The following is a 20,888-nucleotide window of genomic DNA, read 5'->3' as shown; positions in this document are numbered from 1 at the left end:
ATATTATTTATTCATGGTAATCATCGATATCTACTACATTCCGCGGCCTCGAGTCGCCCCCGGGAGGGGTGGGTTTTGAATGGTGTGGACGTGCGAAACGAACCGAAACCTCCCGCCAGCAATAAGGACGCCGATCGTAGGCACCATAATAATAGGCAATAATGACGAACAACTCTCATCATCAAGCCGTGCTTCACTGTCACGCCAGCATCAACCCCCGGGGGTTGGTCCCAATCCATCAAAACTCCCCGAAAATTAGCTCTCCGTCTAATGGAACGCGTTGCCCTTCAGGACCCAGCGCTCCCGGTGGATCGTTTTTCTTTCCACCGCGAAACGTTACTCGTATGTGGAGCTTAAATCACACGCAGCCTCGCGGCAATGGCGGTGGTTCATAAGCATAATATTAACATCTACTTAAGCGGCTGTTTTAAGGAGAACCGGCAGACGTACCCCGCCCGGGCTTCGCTACTGAACGCGGCGGGAGCAATTATAAATTATTCAAATACATTTCGCCGATCCAACCGGAAACCGGAGCGAGATGGGCGGGCCGCCGGTAAAAGTCTCCCGGCGGCTTTGTCACCATGATGAATGATGAGATTTCCGACCGTGTGCCGCGCGGATTGGTACGAAAGGATAGCAAAAGGACCTTGGCATGCGTTTACTTTGCGGAAAAGACATGCCACGCCAGAAGACAAACACACGCAACGCGGGACCGGCGAATTCGGGGCGTTGCTTTGCGGGGCATGTGAGTGGCGTAGTCAACATCGTAGCAGGCAGTGAAGTCACCTTCACGGTAAGTGCGATCAGTTATTAGTTTTCTCGGCAGCATCATTCCAGTGCCGGGACGGGTTTTCACTTCAGTTTACATAATATGTTTGAAAACGCCAAATTTCCGAAATGAAATGCATCACGGCAGACGTTTGATTAGAAACTTCAACAAAAACCGAATCCTGGTACCGCTAATTCGTTTCCTCATTTCGGGCGGTTGGGAGCGCTCGCGCGCAGACATAAAATTCAAATTAAAATGTGATTTTCAGCATGGAGGCGCCCAGTCACCCGTGAGCTTCTCCGGCTGGTATGTGTGATGGAATGCAAATATATTTTCTATTAAATTGCCCCCTATACGCCACCCTCCCACAAAATCCCTCGTCCCACCGTCAGCAAGCGCTTACCGTTCTATTCTAAAACAAAAAAGTGGAAACCCCAGTTAGCCATTCAGGTGGAGTAGATTTAAAATGCAAATTTTATGTCCTCCACTGTGGTTAAACGGACGCTGAACGAACTCAAATGGCATGTAATCTATTCCATATGAATGTTACCAGTGTGTCACCGAAAAGTTCGGCCAACAGGGCGTGATGGAGGAGGAGACATTTACCGAAAACCGCATCATTTATGCAATTCCAACCAAAAAAAAAGAATACGGTACCGGCCAACCGATGCGACAACAAAAAATATGGTTTTGTGCAGCCATAGATGCCCTCCAACAACAAGCATACATGCGCTTTGCACGCGCTTCGCAATTATCATAATTGATGATTAGTTTAACGAGTATTATGACGATGATAATTAACCATCGCTTTTGCTGAGGGAGTCGATTTAGCGACAGCCACATCATTAGTGTAGTGCGCCAATCCTCGGCTGATAATTAAACTTGCACCAAACCGTGTCGCTGTGGCATCAATGGTGATAATAAAAACACTTAAAAAGGGGAGAGGGGGGCGAAGAAAGGACAAACAGACAAGCATTATTTCTCAATAATAAAGTTGCCTTTCACAAAATAAAACACACTTCCAAATGGCGCCCTCCTTGAGGCTTTGTGAGTAATATCCTTGATGGAACAGTTCAGATCATGGAACAAAAACAGTGCAGTTCACTGCAACTCTTACCAATCGTTTCAAGTACTTTGGCACTGCAACGCCAGCTTTCTTCATTTACCAACATGGCTAATGTAATTACAAGGGGTGAATCAAATTTTTACCCTTTTCCTAACGACAATATATTTCACGATATCTCATTTTCAATTAGCATACGGAAGCGGAACTGATGGCCAATTTGGTAGAATTGCCTGCGCCCACAGGCAGTGTGATTTATTTTCCAAACCCACCCATAGTTCATCGGGGGCGTTCGCATGGTACGGTGAAACCATGTTTGCATATCACTTCAAAACTCGGTTGAGATGTTTTACTCTCTTCGAGGCAGTTGTTTGTTTTTCCACCGGTTGGGTGAAGAAATTGCGAACGAATGAGTTTTTCAACGCAGGGCACAGATTTTGCAAACGTTTTGCATGCAAAAGTTTCACTTTCATTACCCTAAGTACCACCACGCGTGCTCGGCCAATCGCAAAACCCCTGGGGGCTTGGTGCACAAATAGGCAATTCAATTACTCCCCGGATTGCTGCATTAGCTAGTGCGCCGCATTTCAGCTGCTGTTCCTGTGTTTTTCCACCCTGCGAAACTTGGGAAAACACACTTCTACCCCGAACGAAAATCCTGCTCCACCGAGCTCCAGCGCTCCAGCAAAGTGACGCTCACTTTCTGCCTTTCGAAGCCCAAAAAAAGCAAGAAAAATTAAATGGCTTTACGTACAAGAGCATACCCGTAGCATCAAAAAGCACTCCGTATAACTAATTAAAGAAAATGTATCTCTTCTTACCTTACCGGGTAAAGTGTCGCGGAGGGGGTGGGTACATGGCACAGACACCCTTCGTCCGGAAGATCTTAAGAGCAATGGCTAATTATGACAAATTAATGTTTTGCCGCAGTCAAATTTGTGCCCGTGGGTGCTCCCGGCGGTGTCCTGGGCGGTAGACAAGGTAAAAATTTTGCCTGCGCCCAAAAGTACCACTCCAGACAATTGGTATGCCTTTTATCGTTTTTCGTTGCATTTCGCATTACATGTCTGACGGTGAGATACACGCAGAGCGAGAGAGAGAGAGAGAGAGAGAGAGAGAGAGAGAGAGAGAGAGAGAGAGAGAGAGAGAGAAAGAGTTTTGCTGTCTTTCCTGTGTTTGATTCATGCCCGTAACTTGATTACGGAGTGCAATGTTTTGCTTCTTAGTCGTGAGTATAATTCCCTTTTTTGTGCAAGAAATGTATAACGTTGTAGACTTTTCTTTTGAAAAAGAAAACCAGGATATCTTTTGTGAAGTACAGTTTGCGTCTCATTTCAATAATACCTAGTCTTTTGAAACGTTTTTATAAGATGGGTTTGTTTTTTGGTTTTAATTATTATAATTACAATTTACTTGCACTGCACTTTCGGTACCATCGGTACTGACTCATTAACCAATTTGTGCAAATAGATATTGCTTGGATGTGCATTTTACTTTTATGAAGGAGTTTTAAACAAAACTCCAGTTGACTAAGTATTAAACATACATCAACAAGTTTTCGAAAATGATAAATTTATTGAAGCGTAGAAAACCACTAAAATTATTATACTTGCATCCCAAATTTCTTTTTTACATGAAGTTTCAATATTAAAAATTAAATATCAAATTATTAACTAATTAAAAAAAAGTAGAACGAAGTATCACTCATTCGCGTGAGTGTTTATTATGGGATGATTGGACCATAATTCCCTTATAATTTCAATTTCAGTGCTTATTTTTCTAATCGGTGTTTGTAACATTTTGTTTTATGACTTTTTTATTTAAATACAAAATCCAAAATCGTTATTTAGACACTTTAAAGTCTATGCCATATTGATTCCAAACAGTTTCAAGCATACTTTGATCAGGTTGAAATGTCGTCTCTTGAGTTTATTAAGAAATTAAATGGTTGTATTTCACCGGAACATTACTTAACATTTGGCCAGCAAAATTTCATCGTTTTAAGGGCCTTAGACCGTTCTAGATGTTTATAAGCAGGCCATTTCGATCTAGTGATAAGATGCTTTCAAATGGTTTTTGACAATGTTGTTATCTTTTAACCCACAAGAATGAAGAAGTAATATCTTAGAGATCCCATCTAGTACATTCGATTGGCCACTGTTTATTAGAACTCTTTTAATAACACATTATATTATACAATATTTAAAATTGTATCCATCACGAAAAAATCCATCACATTCATGAAAATCGCATCAATTGAAGAAATCAATGGAATCAGTGGAGGATCAATCCCCTTGGAGGCCCAGGGCGGAACTTTTAAAGAGGGGCCTATAATTTTGCTACGGCATTATCGGTGTAAGGGAGATGTACTTCAAACATGATTTAACAACACCAGCAAAGTCTTGGAAAAAAGCTCCTTTGCGTACACCTCAGAATTCAGTTGCGTAGCCCTGTAAATGGGCCTAGTAAGCTAGTCTTTATATAAACGTTTGTATGCGCTAAGGAAAACTATAACGCCACATTTTTTACGATTCACGTACATTTACGAATCCTGAGTAGTCCAACGCCTTCTACGATTTTTCGCCCAAGGTATAGTTTTCAATCGGTTTACTTTACGGTAACAATCAGAGAATTTTCATAGAAACCTGTTTCGCTCATGTTGATGTTTAAGACCATGAACAACACAATTGTTTTCAGATTTGCGATACCAGAAAAACATGTTTTTCAAGAGGTGACACCTCCAGTGTGGAATAAATTTGCCCATCATTATTGCATTGCATACTGTCAAATCCGTGAGAGCGATCGCTAGTGTAAGGAAGATGGATGAAACGGAAAGCATCGTTCATCTCGCACAAACTTCCCATCGACTGGTACGAAATTCCATACCAACCAGCTATTTTCAGATTTCCGATACCAGAAAAGCATCCACGGAAGAGGTAGCACCTTGTACAGCAATTTTGATCGAAAACCGCCGAAAGGTATGCAATGTTTAAACACTAACTTTCCCGTTGGTGGAGAAAAATTTCTTCGAAAACTACCAGTTTTTGAATGTATAGTACCAGGAGAGCATCCACGGAAGAGGTAGCTCCTGGTACTGCGCCGTAAGGTATGCAATGTTTATACACTAACTTTGCAACCAACTTGCAATGCAATGCGCCGTAAGGTATGCAATGTTTATACACTAACTTTGCAACCAACTTCCAATGCAAGTTTGGTGCATGCAAGAAACTTGCAAGATGGCGCCCAACTTCGTACTTGCATGCAACAAACTTGCATACAAACTTGCATGCAATCTTGCATGCAAGTTTTCGCATGCAATTTCTTGCATGCAATATTGCATGCAAGTTTGCATGCAAGTTTGTATGCAAGTTTGTATGCAAGTTCTTGCATGCAAGTTCTTGCATGCAAACTTGCATACAAACTTGCATACAAACTTGCATGCAAGATTGCATGCAAGTTTGTATGCAAGTTTGTTGCATGCAAGTACGAAGTTGGGCGCCATCTTGCAAGTTTCTTGCATGCACCAAACTTGCATTGCAAGTTGGTTGCAAAGTTAGTGTATAAACATTGCATACCTTACGGCGCATTGCATTGCAAGTTGGTTGCAAAGTTAGTGTATAAACATTGCATACCTTACGGCGCAGTACCAGGAGCTACCTCTTCCGTGGATGCTCTCCTGGTACTATACATTCAAAAACTGGTAGTTTTCGAAGAAATTTTTCTCCACCAACGGGAAAGTTAGTGTTTAAATATTGCATACTTTTCGGCGGTTTTCGATCAAAATTGCTATACTAGGTGCTACCTCTTTCGTGGATGCTCTCCTGGTACTATACATTCGAAAACTGGTAGTTTTCAGAGAAATTTTTCTCGATTAACGGGAAAATTAGTGCCCCGGTCCTGGTGTAATTTCGTTTATACTTTAAAGTCACAAAGTCGATTTTCTTCTTTGCATTTAAATTATTACATAGAAACAAATGTTTTGTATAACTAAGGAAGATATATTTTTTCAATTTTTTACCTTTTCAATTAATTTTCTTCCTATAAATTAACTCTGCTGTTAAATTCCCAAAAATCGCACAATTGGCACAAATTGTTTGGGGCCCCCAACACGACGAGGCCCTAGGCGACCGCCTACTCCGCCTACCGTTTGATCCGCCGCTGAATGGAATGTATGGAGATCATATTCTTCCCTTTTGCCTAGTTCATGCATAATATTTTTATTTATATTATACATAATGCCTAAAATTTACAGCCTTGTTTGTATTATTTAAAAATATGACATAATGTAATACAATAAATCAATTAAGAATTGTCCTACATCCAAACAATAGAAATTGTTGTAGAGATTCAACCTCATTACCCATAGAGACTGGGAACGATTTGGGAAAATAGGCAGAGAGCCTATTGAGAGAGAAAAGTTGTAGTACATCTGAAAAAAAAAACACTGGTGCGGTAATGACAACCCCAAAAAGGATAACATGTTGTCTTTGGGTTAAATTTTAAAATGGGGCAAATAAATTCCAATCACGATTAAACAAACAATCGATACCACAACACAGCTAAACGACTCTTTCCATGCCATTCGATGGCGAACCATCGCATCATCGACCATTTTATCAGCATGCTAGTGTTAGCTCGTTATCCTTGATGTAAATTGCCATCATCACAAAACATGCGCACCCCTGCATGCTTAGCTGTGGGCTCAACCACCACTGGATACCGTCACGGCAGTGGCCATCGAATCGTCTGCAACTGAAATGACCGAAAGAGTTGGGTGACGATAAATCAACCGGGTGAGGATAACGCTTGCAAATGAATGGCGTTACATTTTTCCATCCATTGGCTAGTGTGTAACCTTCCGTAGGAAATCAGTACATGCGTGTGTGTGTGTGTGTGTGTGCAAGTGGCAAAATCAGTTCGGGTTTAGTCGGATATAGAGGCGATAAACGTTTACAACCTCCCAATGCTCCGGCGTGCCCTTTCGCTGTTGATAATGCTGTATCAGGACCGTTTGGCTTTTACCGGTTTGGTACGAAGTTTCCAACTGTGTGTATCTTTATTCAACCCCCTCTTATGAAACGGTCACTCCTGCCAAGGACGCACCATATCCGAGATGTGCATATTAGAAGCGTTGTCTGTTAAGGTTCCCTTTTTCCCATCGAGAGATAATTTATCGGGTATGTCCTACATTTATTTACCTTTCGGGTGTTGCTTTTGAACCGGAATCCTTTCGAAAAAAAAAAACGGGACAACAAACTAACACCCTTTGGTCGGCTTACTATTCACAAACGTGTATTACTTTTACCGAAACTACATCGCTCGGTTCTTTTCCGGTGCGGTCGGTGTCAGATGGACAATTTTGCCTAAAACCTTCGGCTCCATCCGTTTGTAACAATGGAATTTTCATTGTTTTTGAGCGAATCGTTTTGCTGTGGTGTGGCAGAAGCACACACAGCTGGGTTCAGAAGGGGAAAAAAGCATCCCCAACCGTCCCGCCATCGCTGGCAAGCAATCCCGACATCACCCCAAGTGGAACGTAAAAAGGGGTTCATTATTCTTACATTTTATTGCTCTGGCCCCGGTGAAATCGTATTAAAAATAATTTATAGGTAATTGGCGTTTTATTGTTTGACTTTTATCTGCCAAACCACCCGTGTGGCCCTATTGCGAGAGCAAATCTCGCTCGACCCTAAATCTTTCACGAATGATAAAGGAACAGATAAAGCAAAGAGGCAACTCAACTGGAAGCGCATCCAGAGGTCGAAGGGAAGAAAGTTTTCTCTCCTCGGCGTGTTTGGATTCCAGACTAAGGAAGCCCAGCCGGACCCTCAACCCCTCCCACCAAGAGCATACGGTGAATGAAATGGCCAATGAGTTGGGGTGGCGGAACCGATCTCTCCATTCATGAGTCAGTTTTTTTTTGTTCCTACCTCCGTCCCTCCCGAAGAGGGTGGGGCGGTAAAACGACCGGATACGGTAAACCGAAACGGATCAGTCAGGAAGGCGAGGACACATTTCCATTTTTCGCCCACATCCCTGTTGATAAGGGTTTCCGTATGTCCTCGCCACCCCCATGCCCTCCCATCCCCATCAGTAGAAGGATGGGAGAAGTGTTAGAGGTTTGGTGACCCGGTTTGATGTCACTCTGATGGCCCAAATACACACACTCCCCTTCGTGCGGTTCCCGCCCCATTCACCCAATCCGGCGGAAACTCGATTGAGAACCGGCCAAACGAGAAAAAGGGTATCCCCATATCGATTTCTTATTCATGACGGTCGATACTGGGAGGTGGGCAACATACACACACACACACACACACCTCTCCATTGATGATGGGGATTTAGCAAATAAAAGAGCATGCAGCTCAACCGGGCCGTCGGACGGCACCCGGAAATGGAATGGATGAGCTTTAAGCACACTTGAAATTAAATTTGTATCCAATTTGATGAAAGACATTTCCGATTTTGTCAGCCCAATCCCGAGCTCACCGTTTCGACAATCGATATTCGAGGATTCGAGTGGCCAATTGAAACATTCATGCGTCAGCCTGAACGAAACGCTTCCGTGCCGGTTGACAACATCGCAATTCGAGTTGAGGGCTGCATCTCTGATTTCTGGTTGCAGGGGTTTTCCAAAGCGTCCAAAGACTTGAATTTTATGGTCCTTTTTTACGTTACTTTTAGTGTCAAAAATGGTTGAATCAATTACAGTGCGAAATGAAAAAGGAAGCACACTTTTAGGTGCAATTTATTCATTTCTCATTTGCTGAGACAGTTTTTTCTGTTTAATTGATTCATTACTGATGAATAGTAGTTCTGTTTCGTAGCCTAAATGTATGCAATGTTGGGAGCAAAAGGTTTACATGATATGCAAATTGCATACCTTACGGCGAATCGTAAATCCGAGAAGGAAATCAAATTTTGTACTTTGGCAAAAAGGCAAAAATTAAATATCAATTAAAGAAACGCCTAGGTACTGTTATTATTGTTATAATATATTTTTATCAACGGCAGAACGTACATTTTATACCTAAATTTATTGTACTAGCTTAATTGAACAAAAAAATGTATAGGGTTAATTCTAATATAATGACGATTTTTCAAAGTAGGAACCGCATCGACTAACTATTTCCATATTTTTATTACCCTAGAAATAATATAGAATAAATCAGAGTTGTTAAAATGATTGTAGCGAGACAAACAGCATGACTCTACGCCTAGATCTATGCAATTTAAATTCCGTTCTGGTTCGTTCTCCGTTAGCTTTGCTAATCTTTTAACCACTGCTGCTACGTTTTTTTTTTCAATAAGTTTAACTTGTAAAACGTTAATCCTCGAGCAAGATTATTCCACCAATGTCAATTCATTATTTATAAAAGACTTTTGTGCAGTTTTGCCCACTTTCTTCACATTCCGGTTTTTGCTATTCCCAATCAAGAGAGCATAATTCGATTACTGATTGCTTCCCATCTGGTATGCAAACAGACCCCGCAGCTTGAAACAACAACAACGAGCAAAAAACCCAATACGCAATACAATCCCAAAACCAATTTATTAAGCACCGCCCGATGCAAATGCGCTCGCACGAATGCGGACCGAATGTTAGGAAAAGTATTTCCTAAAGCAAGCGCACCGGATGCAACCGTGTTCCACGGAACACTGGGAGCAAATAATGAAGATTCTACCCTTAGTATCATCGTCCCCTATCGTAACGATTACTGATATCCTTCGGTGGAGTTGAGGAAGTCGCTTCATAATCTTGTGCCAAACACATACACACAGACCAGTGCAATGTCTATCTTTTTATGCAAATGTTATCAAAGATTGAAATATGAAAAAGCTTACCCACCAACCGCCGTAACGAATCGGATAACGGTGCGACATTGCGCCTCGCCCGGACCAAACGAGGGGATGCAAACGAACTTCATCTTATCTAGCACAGTTCCCTTGAATTGGATGAAATAACAGCGGAAGAAACCCTATCTGGTGCGGATGGGACAAAGAACAAACCGAAGTAACCGTGGCGTCTGGGTGGAGATGAGATGTACAACACCTGGGCATCTTTGAAAAATACGAAGGGTCGGTCCATAAGCCATCCATTGTGTGCTTCATCCGCCCAAACCGGCAGGCACTACAGCAACCCCAACGCCAAAGCTGCAAAGGGCAATAAGGGCAATACTTTCCGCTGGCAGTACCGGGAAGTACCGAAATAATCTGTCTGCTAGCCGCCGCGTCCCCTTTCGTTCTGGGGCGATGTTCTCAACGCCCAGTTCACCCTCCATCCCGATGAATGATATTTCGATCATATCAGAAATTAAATATAATCCGATTAGCTTCACCACCGTGCCACCCCTGTCCTCCGGCCCGATGTCGAGGCTTTTATGTCTCCCATCCGCCCAGGCCCAAGACGCCGACCCAGCGAGTGGGGATGATTATGGAAACTGTCTACTTCCTGTAGAGTGGAAAATTTGTCTCTAAATCCCTGGTAGCCCGCTGCCCTAGTCTCACGCGTTACCCGCATCGAACACAACCCCGGACGATGGGTTTGGAATGGTGCAAATGTTTCGTTTGCCAATTGCAACCGTTCTCAGCTCAGCACGGCTTAAGTCAGCAGCAGTCCATTTTGCCGTACGAATGGAGTTCTTTTTCGGCATGCTCGACGAGAGAGATCGTTGCCGGTGGGTGGGTGGACTGTGAAAGCTTTTAATGGGAAATGTGCGGATCATTTCATCACTATGGGAAATCGGTCTGATTGGGCCAATTATCTGCGATCCTGGGCAACGGATGGGATGGCTGTATCATTTTCCGTTTTTTTTGTTTGTTGTTGTGTGCTTCATGCTCATCCTCACGCTTTTAAGTTACCTGTTGCGACCGAACCGATATCTGATGGTTGTACGATCGTAAACACTCTTAATGGGAAATACATTTCATCTTGCTGATGGTACGATTTGTTTATTGTTTTCCATTTTCTAGACGTTTCTCATTGATCGCCCCTTCCTTTACCTCCCCGAAAGCTCACTTATTGCAGTTCCACTTACGGTGGGACGGAAAAGTTGATTATGAACTCGTTGTTTTTTGTACTTCCACCGTTGCCAAGCTGCCACCCATCGATCATTGTGAAACAGTCCGAACCACAACCGACAACAACCCGGTGCCGGTCGATTGTTCATGAAATTAAAAGAAAAGCACTCCTCGGTGCACTTTTCACTTGGCACAAATCGAGAGTTTAATTTCCGGTCATGCATTGTGAACGTTCGCTCACATAAAGCGGCTCAGGTGGCTTCCCCGTAGCACCGGTGTCGGAACCGATGTTGCACAATATTGCAATATACGCCGTTCGTTCCATCCTCTCGCACGTCCAAGAAACCGCCCTTGTGGGTCAGTATCTATCCATCGTGCATCAGGCTTCGGCATTGCTGCTGAAACCGAACCGTAAGCCTCAAGGGCTTTTCGGAAGCCATCCTGCACAATAGGTACTGGGCCGTGTGCTGACCGCCACCCTGCCATTTCCAATCGAAAATGTGTATGTGTTCGTTGAAATTCAAACCAAAGAAAAAAAACTGCCCACATTCGATGGACGAAATGTGTCCGACAAACTGTGTCCCGGCTGACGATGACTTTTCCTTGATCCCTTACGGTACAGTCTACGGTAGAAAATCTCCGGATCAGTTACGAGTGCCCGAGGATTAGATTTTCCACTCGAACGAACTGTTAAGAACTGTAGGTCCGTTTCGGTGTGTACCTGGCGTGGATACAGTTCTTGTGGTTTTTAGTTTGATTTTTCCTTCGTACTTTTTTGTCCGACAGGGTTTTTTCGGTGGTCGATGCTATTGGGAGAAACTACTGATCATGCAGAAGGGGCACAGGGGGGAAGGCAATATTGTACTCTTCATAATCCAAAAGAACGGATGAACGAGGAAAATCAGCTTACCCGAACAAATATGTCGCAACGGATGAAACCTACCTGTATCACGCTCGTGGGATGTAGCGTGAAAAGGACGCTGGACGGAAAATCTACAAGGATGTTGACTTCATGCTTGGCGTGTATGTCAAACGTATGTGATTTGCAACGGGTGCTTAAGTAGGGGTATTAGGAGGACTAATTTTTTTTTGACATCGAACATAGTAATAACGAATATGTTTGTGAAACGATTGTTTTTAAGAATCACCATAAATGTCACTCGTGTAGTAGTACCTTAACGTGTAAATGATGAGCTGAAGTGATATCAAATACGTTCAAATATTCCAAAAGCTACTAATTCATAATAAAATATCCCAGCGTCCATTGCTCAGCTTGGCTTTAAAGTATGCAGAAAAGAATTCTCTTTTTCATCGGAAGATATAACACAAAATCATTTAATAACTCTACTGCTACTTCAACTGTACTGATTAAGCTGAACAGGTAGCAAGAGATCAGTAAATGGCAAACAAAAAAGAAAAACGAGATTTTAATAAAACACAACCACAGTACAAACAAGCCCTTTCGCAACACTTCGCAAGGATTAAATCCGAAACCGATTTGTTACTCAGCCTTGTTTGCTTAACGCTGCCGGTGCCGCTTCTTTGACCTAAATATTGCGTTATTATCCTTCTCGAAGCAATTCGATACTGTCGAAATAAATTTGCCCCACCACCAGCGGAGACCAATCACGTCACCATGCCGTTGTTTACACTGCCCCGGCACCTGGTTACAGTAATGCCCTGTGCAGTGTAATAGCTCCCTAATGGACCCGATGCATGTAACCCGACACCATTGCCATTGGACGTGCAACAAACCGCACAAACTCGTTCGAAACATGGAAATATATCCGTAACACCGTACCGGGGGAAGTGTGTAACTCAAACACAAATTCGGTACCATCTCCAGGGCGGCACTATGCTTTCTTCCACTTTTCCGATTCATTCATTTATTACTTGAAGGATATTGTTCCTAGGAAGGATGTCGTAGCTGATCCCTGCTGCTTCAGCTCTATCGCCACAACAGGAAGACCAATCAATGGAAGCAAACGCTTCAAGAACTCGGCTGATCAAACACACCGTTGGGCTGGGGATTGCAAGCGAAAAAAATAAAATCAATTTCCTTCACTCTTACCGTTGATCCCTGTTGCTGTTGCGGGTGAAGTTCGGTGTAGGTCCCCACTTTCTGTACCTTCGATGACGATATTTACGATGTACATTTCTTTTTTTTTTTGTTCGTTTTCACCATGCTAGGCTTCGGTTCCGATTTCCGGTTTCCGGTAAAGGTCGACTGATTGCCGCTGGCAGGTAACCTGCCACAGGTCCCGTAAGCCATCCACCAAATGAGACGAGCTGTTGGTACTGCTCGCATTTCCAATTTGTTCGAATGCCGGACAGCGCAAACATCAAAGGTAAACACATCGGCCAGTTTCGGTCAGATTAAACCGTTTCCCAGCAGCGGATGTGGATAAACTGTTCGCTTTTTTTGTTTAGTTTTGGAGGCCGCAGGGTAGCCTAAAACCTGCCGGAATCGTGCGGACGATGCGGACGGTTCCGGTCGGTAGGAAGCAAGCGAAAAGAGTAAACAAATTCCTTTTACGGAAGCTCACCTACGTGCGGCGCTGAAAGGGATGTGCTTCATGGCTTTCTCCTACAAGTGCGGACTGTTCAAGGGAGCTTTGCAATCTTCGCAAGAAAAAACACACACAGGTTAGTGATTAGTAAGGACCAATTTGGTTTGCCGAACTGGTGAAAAATGATTCTCAAATCAGTGAGCAAAGCCTAACTTGGCACGGGAATGTAGTACTGATTGGGCAAACATTTTCTTTATGATGGAACATAAAATTATAAAAGCTATTGGTGTTGCTAATTAAACTGCTCGAAACTTCCTGCAATGGACCCTTTTGTCCTTGACCAACCATTTAATTATGCTAATAAATTTCTAGATTTGTGTTTTTTCGGCCATTTGCTTTACTTTGGTAGTATTTGAGCATGTTTTTGTTTTTAATCACTGCTTCTTGGTCACTGGAGTTAATGAACATATGTGACAAAGAACAGGTGGAAAACGTTTATCTTCTTGTCGTAACAACCTACAGCTGCGTCATGCCCGTCGTTTATGTTTCTGAGTTTAGTTCCATAACTGAACAATTAGACCACGTAGTAGAATAGCCATTCCTTGTAAAGGAGAAACGGTCCGAATGCAATTTGGTACCAGCTCAAATATGTATAAACCCGGGGCTGCTATAAGACACACTGACGGGCCACCAATACAACAGTAGGCGATTGAAAAGGGGAAGGAGACACGTCCTAGATCGTGATCTTCTGCTGGACCGATTCTTCTCGCTATGAATCGTAAAATCGTGATCATCATCATCATAGCAAGAGGAGGATTAAGGGAGTCTCGAATTGTAGCTGCAAGACGTGCTTCCAAAATACATTTTATTATTAACCAACCAAGAAATAGTGAAGTTTATATTTGGAATATTAGTGAAAAATTAGTTGATGCTGGTTTATACAATAAACTTGTTGAGTAATGTACATCTAAGCCTTAAAGTCATAACGAGCAGAATAGTTTTGATACGAAAGAACATGTTTTAATGTATAAGGATTTCTGAAGAAAGATTTTTTTTAACAAAAACTTGCGTAAACACCTAGTTAGTTCAAACAAGTACGGTTATGCTCATCTTTCGGGTGGACCGATGGTATTTTTGATAGTGGCATCGATTTTCACATAAATCAGGCCATAATCAGGTCCAAAATCCCTTCCGGATCAACCTTCCGTAGCTAGGACTAACTATCAAGCTGTACAAAAGTCAAAGAAAGCCAGAAATAGCAGGACCTTAGGTCTCTCGGGGTTGATGTGTCTGTAAGAAGAATGCCTATATTTTAATGTGGCAGAAGCGTGGTCATTGTTTGCAATTAAATAATTCATAAATATTGGAGACATTTTACTACATTACGCGAACTATTATTGTATGTTTTGAAGATTCACATTTGCATAGAAATTTAAATGTTTCTTAACAAAACTGAGAGGTTTTATTAGTTTCATATTCAAGTAATCCTGATTATTAGATTGTAGATATTATGATAAACAGTTAGGGGCCCCATTAGATACCACCAATTGGGACCTCGAAAAGAGTAAAACCGCCATTGCTCTCGTCGGAGTTGAAAACTTGAATAAAGATCCCTCTACAATAGCACCGATAACGACCTATTTATATTAGTCAGACCAACAAAGGCTAAAGTAGTAGTGTTCAAAAAGGGGGAAAAGGGATAAAAAAAGTCGTTGTATCGCTTCGTGTTGCTCAATAATGCAATACAGCATTTCAACAAAATTTCCCTTTCCATTTCCAACACAATGGCAAAAAATACCCTCAACTTGTGGCCATTCATCCGCAAGTAGATAACTTTCTGCAACACAAAACTCAACGAAATGAGAAATCAATCAAACAACGAACGTTGTTTAAGGAAAAGCGGGTTTCTGTCCCCCAGCTTAACTTTGATTCAAATTTCCACAACAAAAAACTCGGATTTGGAAGGAAAATTAACAATATGAAATACAACCCACACAGAGAAGCGTAACTAAGTTGAAACTTCTTGTCGTCTCTGGTTGTTTGTGCTCGCGTAGAGAACGATGGCATTGTATCAATTAAAAAACATACACGTATGGTGGTGTGCCTCTTTGCCATACGCTTGAACACTGGCAACAGTAACTACCCCAATGGTACGTTCATTCAACCGATACTGATCGGTTCTTCCGAGTACAGCAATGTACACAACCGTGTTACAGCTTGCGTCGTAGCAAATCATAAAAGCAAAGCATTTACAGCTACACGGTATGACCATCCGTTCCGAATCAGTCACAAAACTTTCCCGACGGTAGGGGGAAAAAAATCGGTTCAGCAGAAAGCTTTCATAATTGACTTGCTTTTGGTTCGATGGATTCGATTTGTTCGGTTCACAGGTGCGGAGCGCACGGTTCGGATTTGCTACACATTGGTTACGGCGGTGCGGCCTGGTTCAATGCAAATTGAAAACTTTATCTGTACCGTTAAGCAACGGCAGGTGAATCCGTTTTACATTGCCATCCTGTATTCGGCGGATGTGGTAAAGGCGTACAAAAAATATTACCAACCGTCCATTTTGGCGTATGAAGCACCCTGTCACCTTCATCATCGCTGTCACTAAATTGAGCACTGAAAAGACGATGCACAGCCGTACCCGTAACACGAAGCCGTAAAGCGAGCAGACAGCAGGATGCCTTTTTTATTGTTGGCACATCTCTGGTCACGCTTTATTCTCGGAATTTAGCACACCGGCCCTGGTGCATCCTGACAGCGCCATGGAGACGCCTGGTCTTTGACGAGAATGGAAGAGTTCCACCAACAAATTGGAGCTTTTTTGGATGCAAGCAAGAGGCGAAAAAAAAACCACACACTCCAACCCCGAAACAAATCGAATCAACGGCAGCACACTAGCGGTGAACAGCCAAGCAGCGATTTCAAATGCCAGCGAATGTTGGATTTATTTTGACTACAGCTTTACAGGCCAAAGCTAACCGATTGGACCGTCCAACCGTCCAATCGAGAACGGTGTTTTCCTTGCTCGGCGAAATGGATTACTGGCTGGTGATGATGCTTCAACATCGCCGCTGTGACGATGCAACTTCCATAAGCGGTTCTCGAGTTGTTTACACTGCACTCGCCAAAACGCGTTAGAAAATCTCGCTTAGCCGATTTCGCCCGTTTGGTGTGTTGTGCTGGGATTGGGGGAGAAGAGTACAGTTTTTTTTGTTAGCCACATAGCCAAGATGTGCAGTACAAATAGCATTCGACCAGGGTGCTGTGATTTTAGACAGTTTATTCTTGTATGCTTTTTTTTAAAGACCTGGGGGAAATGGGGCAGAGTTATTGCGTAGCTTCTGAGAGCGATACTTAGATTAGATGCACTTATGAAATGTACATACAAAACCACTCTGGAAGGATCGAATGAATGGAACGCAATCACGATTAGGTCCCATTCATTCTGGTAGAAAGCTTTTCAATACGCTTATTGTACACATTCCGACATCTTAGCAGCTTTTGCGCTCCGTTTGAATGAGTCTCTTACTCTCTATCTCTGTTTCTCTCTCCATCGATGAGATATGCATAAAACCTTATCATAAAACACTACCATGCTTTCAAATATGTTCACGTCAGCTTGTCAAACGCAAGTTCTTGCTCGTACCAACCCGCTTCAAGTATTCTAATTCCGTCATGTGGACGAGCATCATCGCCAGAAGCATCATAAACGGCGCGAGGTCATCAGAGTTTCTCTACCGATGCTCGCCTCATCGCCCTCAGGACGCTGTGCTTCAGAGCTCTTCATCCAGGTACTGTGCTAGTGCAGCAACCTATCGATTGATGTAAGGCAAAGTGACAGATATCAAAATATTGGCCCCCGGTACGATGGGGCGCCCGAGCTTTATCAAGTACGACGTGAGATGACAACCAGACAAACAACCGGTAAACACACACGCACACGACACCCGGCACCCTTTCGCTTTGCAGGGTTTGAACGCATCGCACGTGAAAGCCACAAGCCGGCCACAAGTGTAGAGGGGACAGTTCGATAGAAGCGTCACCTCGGGCACATCGACTACCTCGTACGATCGTCATAATAGACAATCTGGAAAATTCGCTCTGATTTGATTATACATATTTCATCTGCAGTCATTCATCCATTCACGAACGTGTGGCACACTCGAACCGGTGTGGAGTGCACACTCGCACATAAACAAATACACACACACACAGACCCACCCTCAAATGGGGTAAAAGCTTCGCTCCAAACCATTGTCCCCTCGTAACGCTGGTATGTGTCTTGACTTCGAAATCTGGCCCTGCAATCGTTTCCTTTCCCGTTTTGATCGCCTCGCATCCTCTCCCACTCGAGTCGCTCCTGTCAATCGAGCAATGACAGTTGACACAAAGATGCGGATCCCCACAAAGAAGGCATTTTCAGTGCATGCGATGCGGTGCGGTGCGGTCATTGGACATTCGAGCACACAGTGCATACGTGAAGAAGCCCCGGTATGCTGTCGCCCAGGACACTCGTACTGTGTGGTTTTGGTGTTTGGTGAACGGAAGTGAATAAGAGCTCTTCATCGACCAACCCCGCGTGTCCCATGGTCCATGGAGCTACCAACTTTATAGGGATCAGCATCTGCCAAATTTGACGTGTGTCGCTGCATAAAACCATTCTTTTGGTTCGTCTTACTCACGTAATGATATCACCCGAGGGTAGCCACAGCTCCTTCCTATATCGTGGTATGATTTACTTATCTGTGTCTGCCAAAACTTGGCCCAATCTGGCCCGGGAATGACAATCGAACGATGCAGTAAGGGAGCGATGCTTATGATACGTTACCCACTACCCGGAGGGACAATCAGAATGCATTTAGCCGCCCACTCGGTCCGTTTGACATCCGACAAACCTTCGAGAGGGTGGTTTAATCCGGTCCATTTGTCAACTAATTCCATTCGGTCAAAGATGAAGTCGGACAGTTCGGTATGGTTCAGTAACAGATACATAAGTGTGAATAGGCCATGTTTATAAAAGAAAACACTTCCTTCACGCCTACGTAGTAACATTTTACGTAATATACAGAAATGTTTTAAATACTAATCTACTAACCTCGTTCCTCGATGCTTGCTTCATTGCAGTCCATTTTTGTTGTTAATTTCCAACGCCATCAGCATTTTATACATTCCGAGCAATGAACTTCACACCGCGATCTTCTTGCATTGGCTTCTGCTTCGCACTGACAAATGCGAACGAGCGTTTTATTTATGTTTTGTACTTGAACAAATAAATTTTGCTTCTAGTCAAACGTTCTCTTCAAACAGCGCGAGAAACGTGCAAAATAATTCCAATTCATTGAACAATGATTGGGATTGAAGATGGGAAGAAAGTTATTTTTTTATTCTCCCATGGTGAGATAAGTATGTTTCACTTATTTTCCCAAAACACACACCCAGCTGATGCTGCCACAATCGTTGCAATTGTGCAATCGAACGGTATAATAATGGGGCACGATCGATGGAAACCCGATACAGACGAACGGGAAGCCGTCGCTCGTGCTATGGCTTGCGGTAAAGGAAGTTTGTTAGCCATCGGCACACTGCTGCTTGCCTGCAGTTGGCTCGAATGGGCCGAAAGTCGCATGGTGCCCAGCCTGGAGGTGGGCCGAAAGTTGCGTGAATCCCGGGCAGCCGGCCGTGTTGCGGCCAAACCGGGCGGCAAGGTATACAGACCGCCCAAGGCCTGGGAGATGGGGTTGGGCTTCTATAAGGAGGGCGACATCATGGAGCGGGCGCCGCGTCAAAGGAACGGTGTTGCAACTTCCGTCTTCCCGAATGCCCGCTGGCCAAATGCGGTGATACCGTACGTTATTACCGGCACATTCAGTAAGTAAACCACTGTTAAGCGTGACGGACGAACGGGTGTTGATCGTTGATATGAACCTTTTTCCGTTATGTAGCTGCTGCTGAGCAGTCGACCATTCAACAGGGTATGGCTCACATCGCTGCCGTTACGTGCGTCCGGTTCGTGGCACGCTCGTCCGAAGCCATCTACCTGACGATCGGTAACGGCGATTCTGGCTGCTGGTCGTACGTGGGCCGCAGCACACGCAACAGCGAGAACCAGGTTAACCTGCAGAGCCCCGAGTGTGTGGACATCGGTACGGTGGTGCACGAGTTGATGCACGCGACCGGTTTCTATCACGAGTTTACGCGCCCGGATCGCGATGAGTACGTGTCCATCGATCGTACCGCACTGGCGCCAGAGTACCAGTCGGACACATTCTTCCAAGATAACTACGCTAAGAAGGCCCCCTACGAGGTGGTTCTGTTTGGCCGACCGTACGATTACGGTAGCGTTATGCACTACTCCAAGTATGCGGCAGCTGCTAGCCGGGCAAAGGCGGTCATGAACAATCTCAAACCCTGGACCGGCGACTTTGGCAATGATAATGGGCTATCGCCCTCGGACATTATCGATATCAATTACATGTACTGCAACGGTACTACTACTAGCACTGCGAATCCCACTACTACCAGCACTGCGAAGCCCACAACGACTACTACCAGCACTGCGAAGCCCAAGACGACTACTACCAGCACAACGAAGCCCAAAACCACTACTACCAGCACGACTACGACGACCACGACTACTAAACCCGTGACTACTACCACTAGGGCCCCAGTCACCAGCACCACGGTGCGGACACTCCCAACCCTTTTCCCAGACCGTACCGGCATATTTACAACGCTCATTCAGGCGCCATTGATTCGGTTCCTTGAGTTGCTCCGCTCGTTTCCACTGCTCAATCTGTTCAACTTTGGATGAAGATCCAGCGTGGATTAACCGGCAACATTCGTTTTTCCCTTCGTAATAAACAGTAAGCAACATCCATACATCGAATTGCAAATAAAGTCGTAGAAATAACAGAACGAAAACGAAAACCCGTGGCCGCAGCTCGATACATCCATTGGCACGATTGTCTTACAGCTGTGTTTTTTGACGCACTTGAACGATTCAGTTGTGTCAATACGGGAACCTGCAACGCTAACGCCATCATCGCTGTGTTGTAACAATGACACTGGTTGTGTTGAAGATGTGTCTATTTGAAAACAACATTTGGTGAGATGAATAAATAGAAGGGAAATTTAAAAAAAAAAAACCATTTCTTGAAATTTGCAATTCATTACAAAACATTAAAGATCGCAGACTAACAATAATTGAGTATTTAGTTCGCAAAAACATTACAAACTAACAAATCGTATTTATGTTACACCAAACCAAGGATGTTTCAGCACAGATCATAATGTTGACCAATCGATGCCTACTGAATCTTTCGATAAGAGTCATTGAGGTCTTCAGTGTCATTGGAATGAATAGACGATTTCTCAAACATTCATGAGTATCTCAAGAACCTCAAATATCCGAAGATGCATGAAGTACTGAAGATTTTTGAATATCTAAAGATTCATCATGATTCGAAATCCCTGAATCTTTACAGCTCCACGAATCTTTGGTGATTCATTAATCTTTTGA

At 43.6% G+C, this 20,888-nt stretch overlaps 1 protein-coding gene across 1 annotated transcript; it reads left to right on the top strand.

Annotated features, from left to right (window-relative positions):
- Positions 1-18,912: 18,912 nt before the first annotated feature.
- LOC128298466 (hatching enzyme 1.2-like) lies at positions 18,913-20,180 on the top strand. Its single transcript, XM_053034216.1, has 2 exons — positions 18,913-19,237; positions 19,312-20,180. Exons 1-2 carry the CDS (start codon positions 18,913-18,915, stop codon positions 20,178-20,180), a joined length of 1,194 nt encoding a protein of 397 aa, XP_052890176.1.
- The last annotated feature ends 708 nt before the right edge of the window (positions 20,181-20,888 follow it).

Source organism: Anopheles moucheti, chromosome 2, assembly GCF_943734755.1.
Source record: "Anopheles moucheti chromosome 2, idAnoMoucSN_F20_07, whole genome shotgun sequence".
Classification (NCBI taxonomy): Eukaryota; Metazoa; Arthropoda; class Insecta; order Diptera; family Culicidae; genus Anopheles; species Anopheles moucheti.
Note: the sequence above shows the minus strand (reverse complement) of the source record. Positions and strands in the feature narration are given on the sequence as shown.

Bases quoted from the DNA above. Each gene is read 5' to 3' on its own strand.
- LOC128298466 (XM_053034216.1), top strand. From the start codon at position 18,913: ATGGCTTGCGGTAAAGGAAGTTTGTTAGCCATCGGCACACTGCTGCTT. The intron at 19,238-19,311 runs GTAAGTAAACCA...TCCGTTATGTAG, and splicing joins CGTTATTACCGGCACATTCA to CTGCTGCTGAGCAGTCGACC.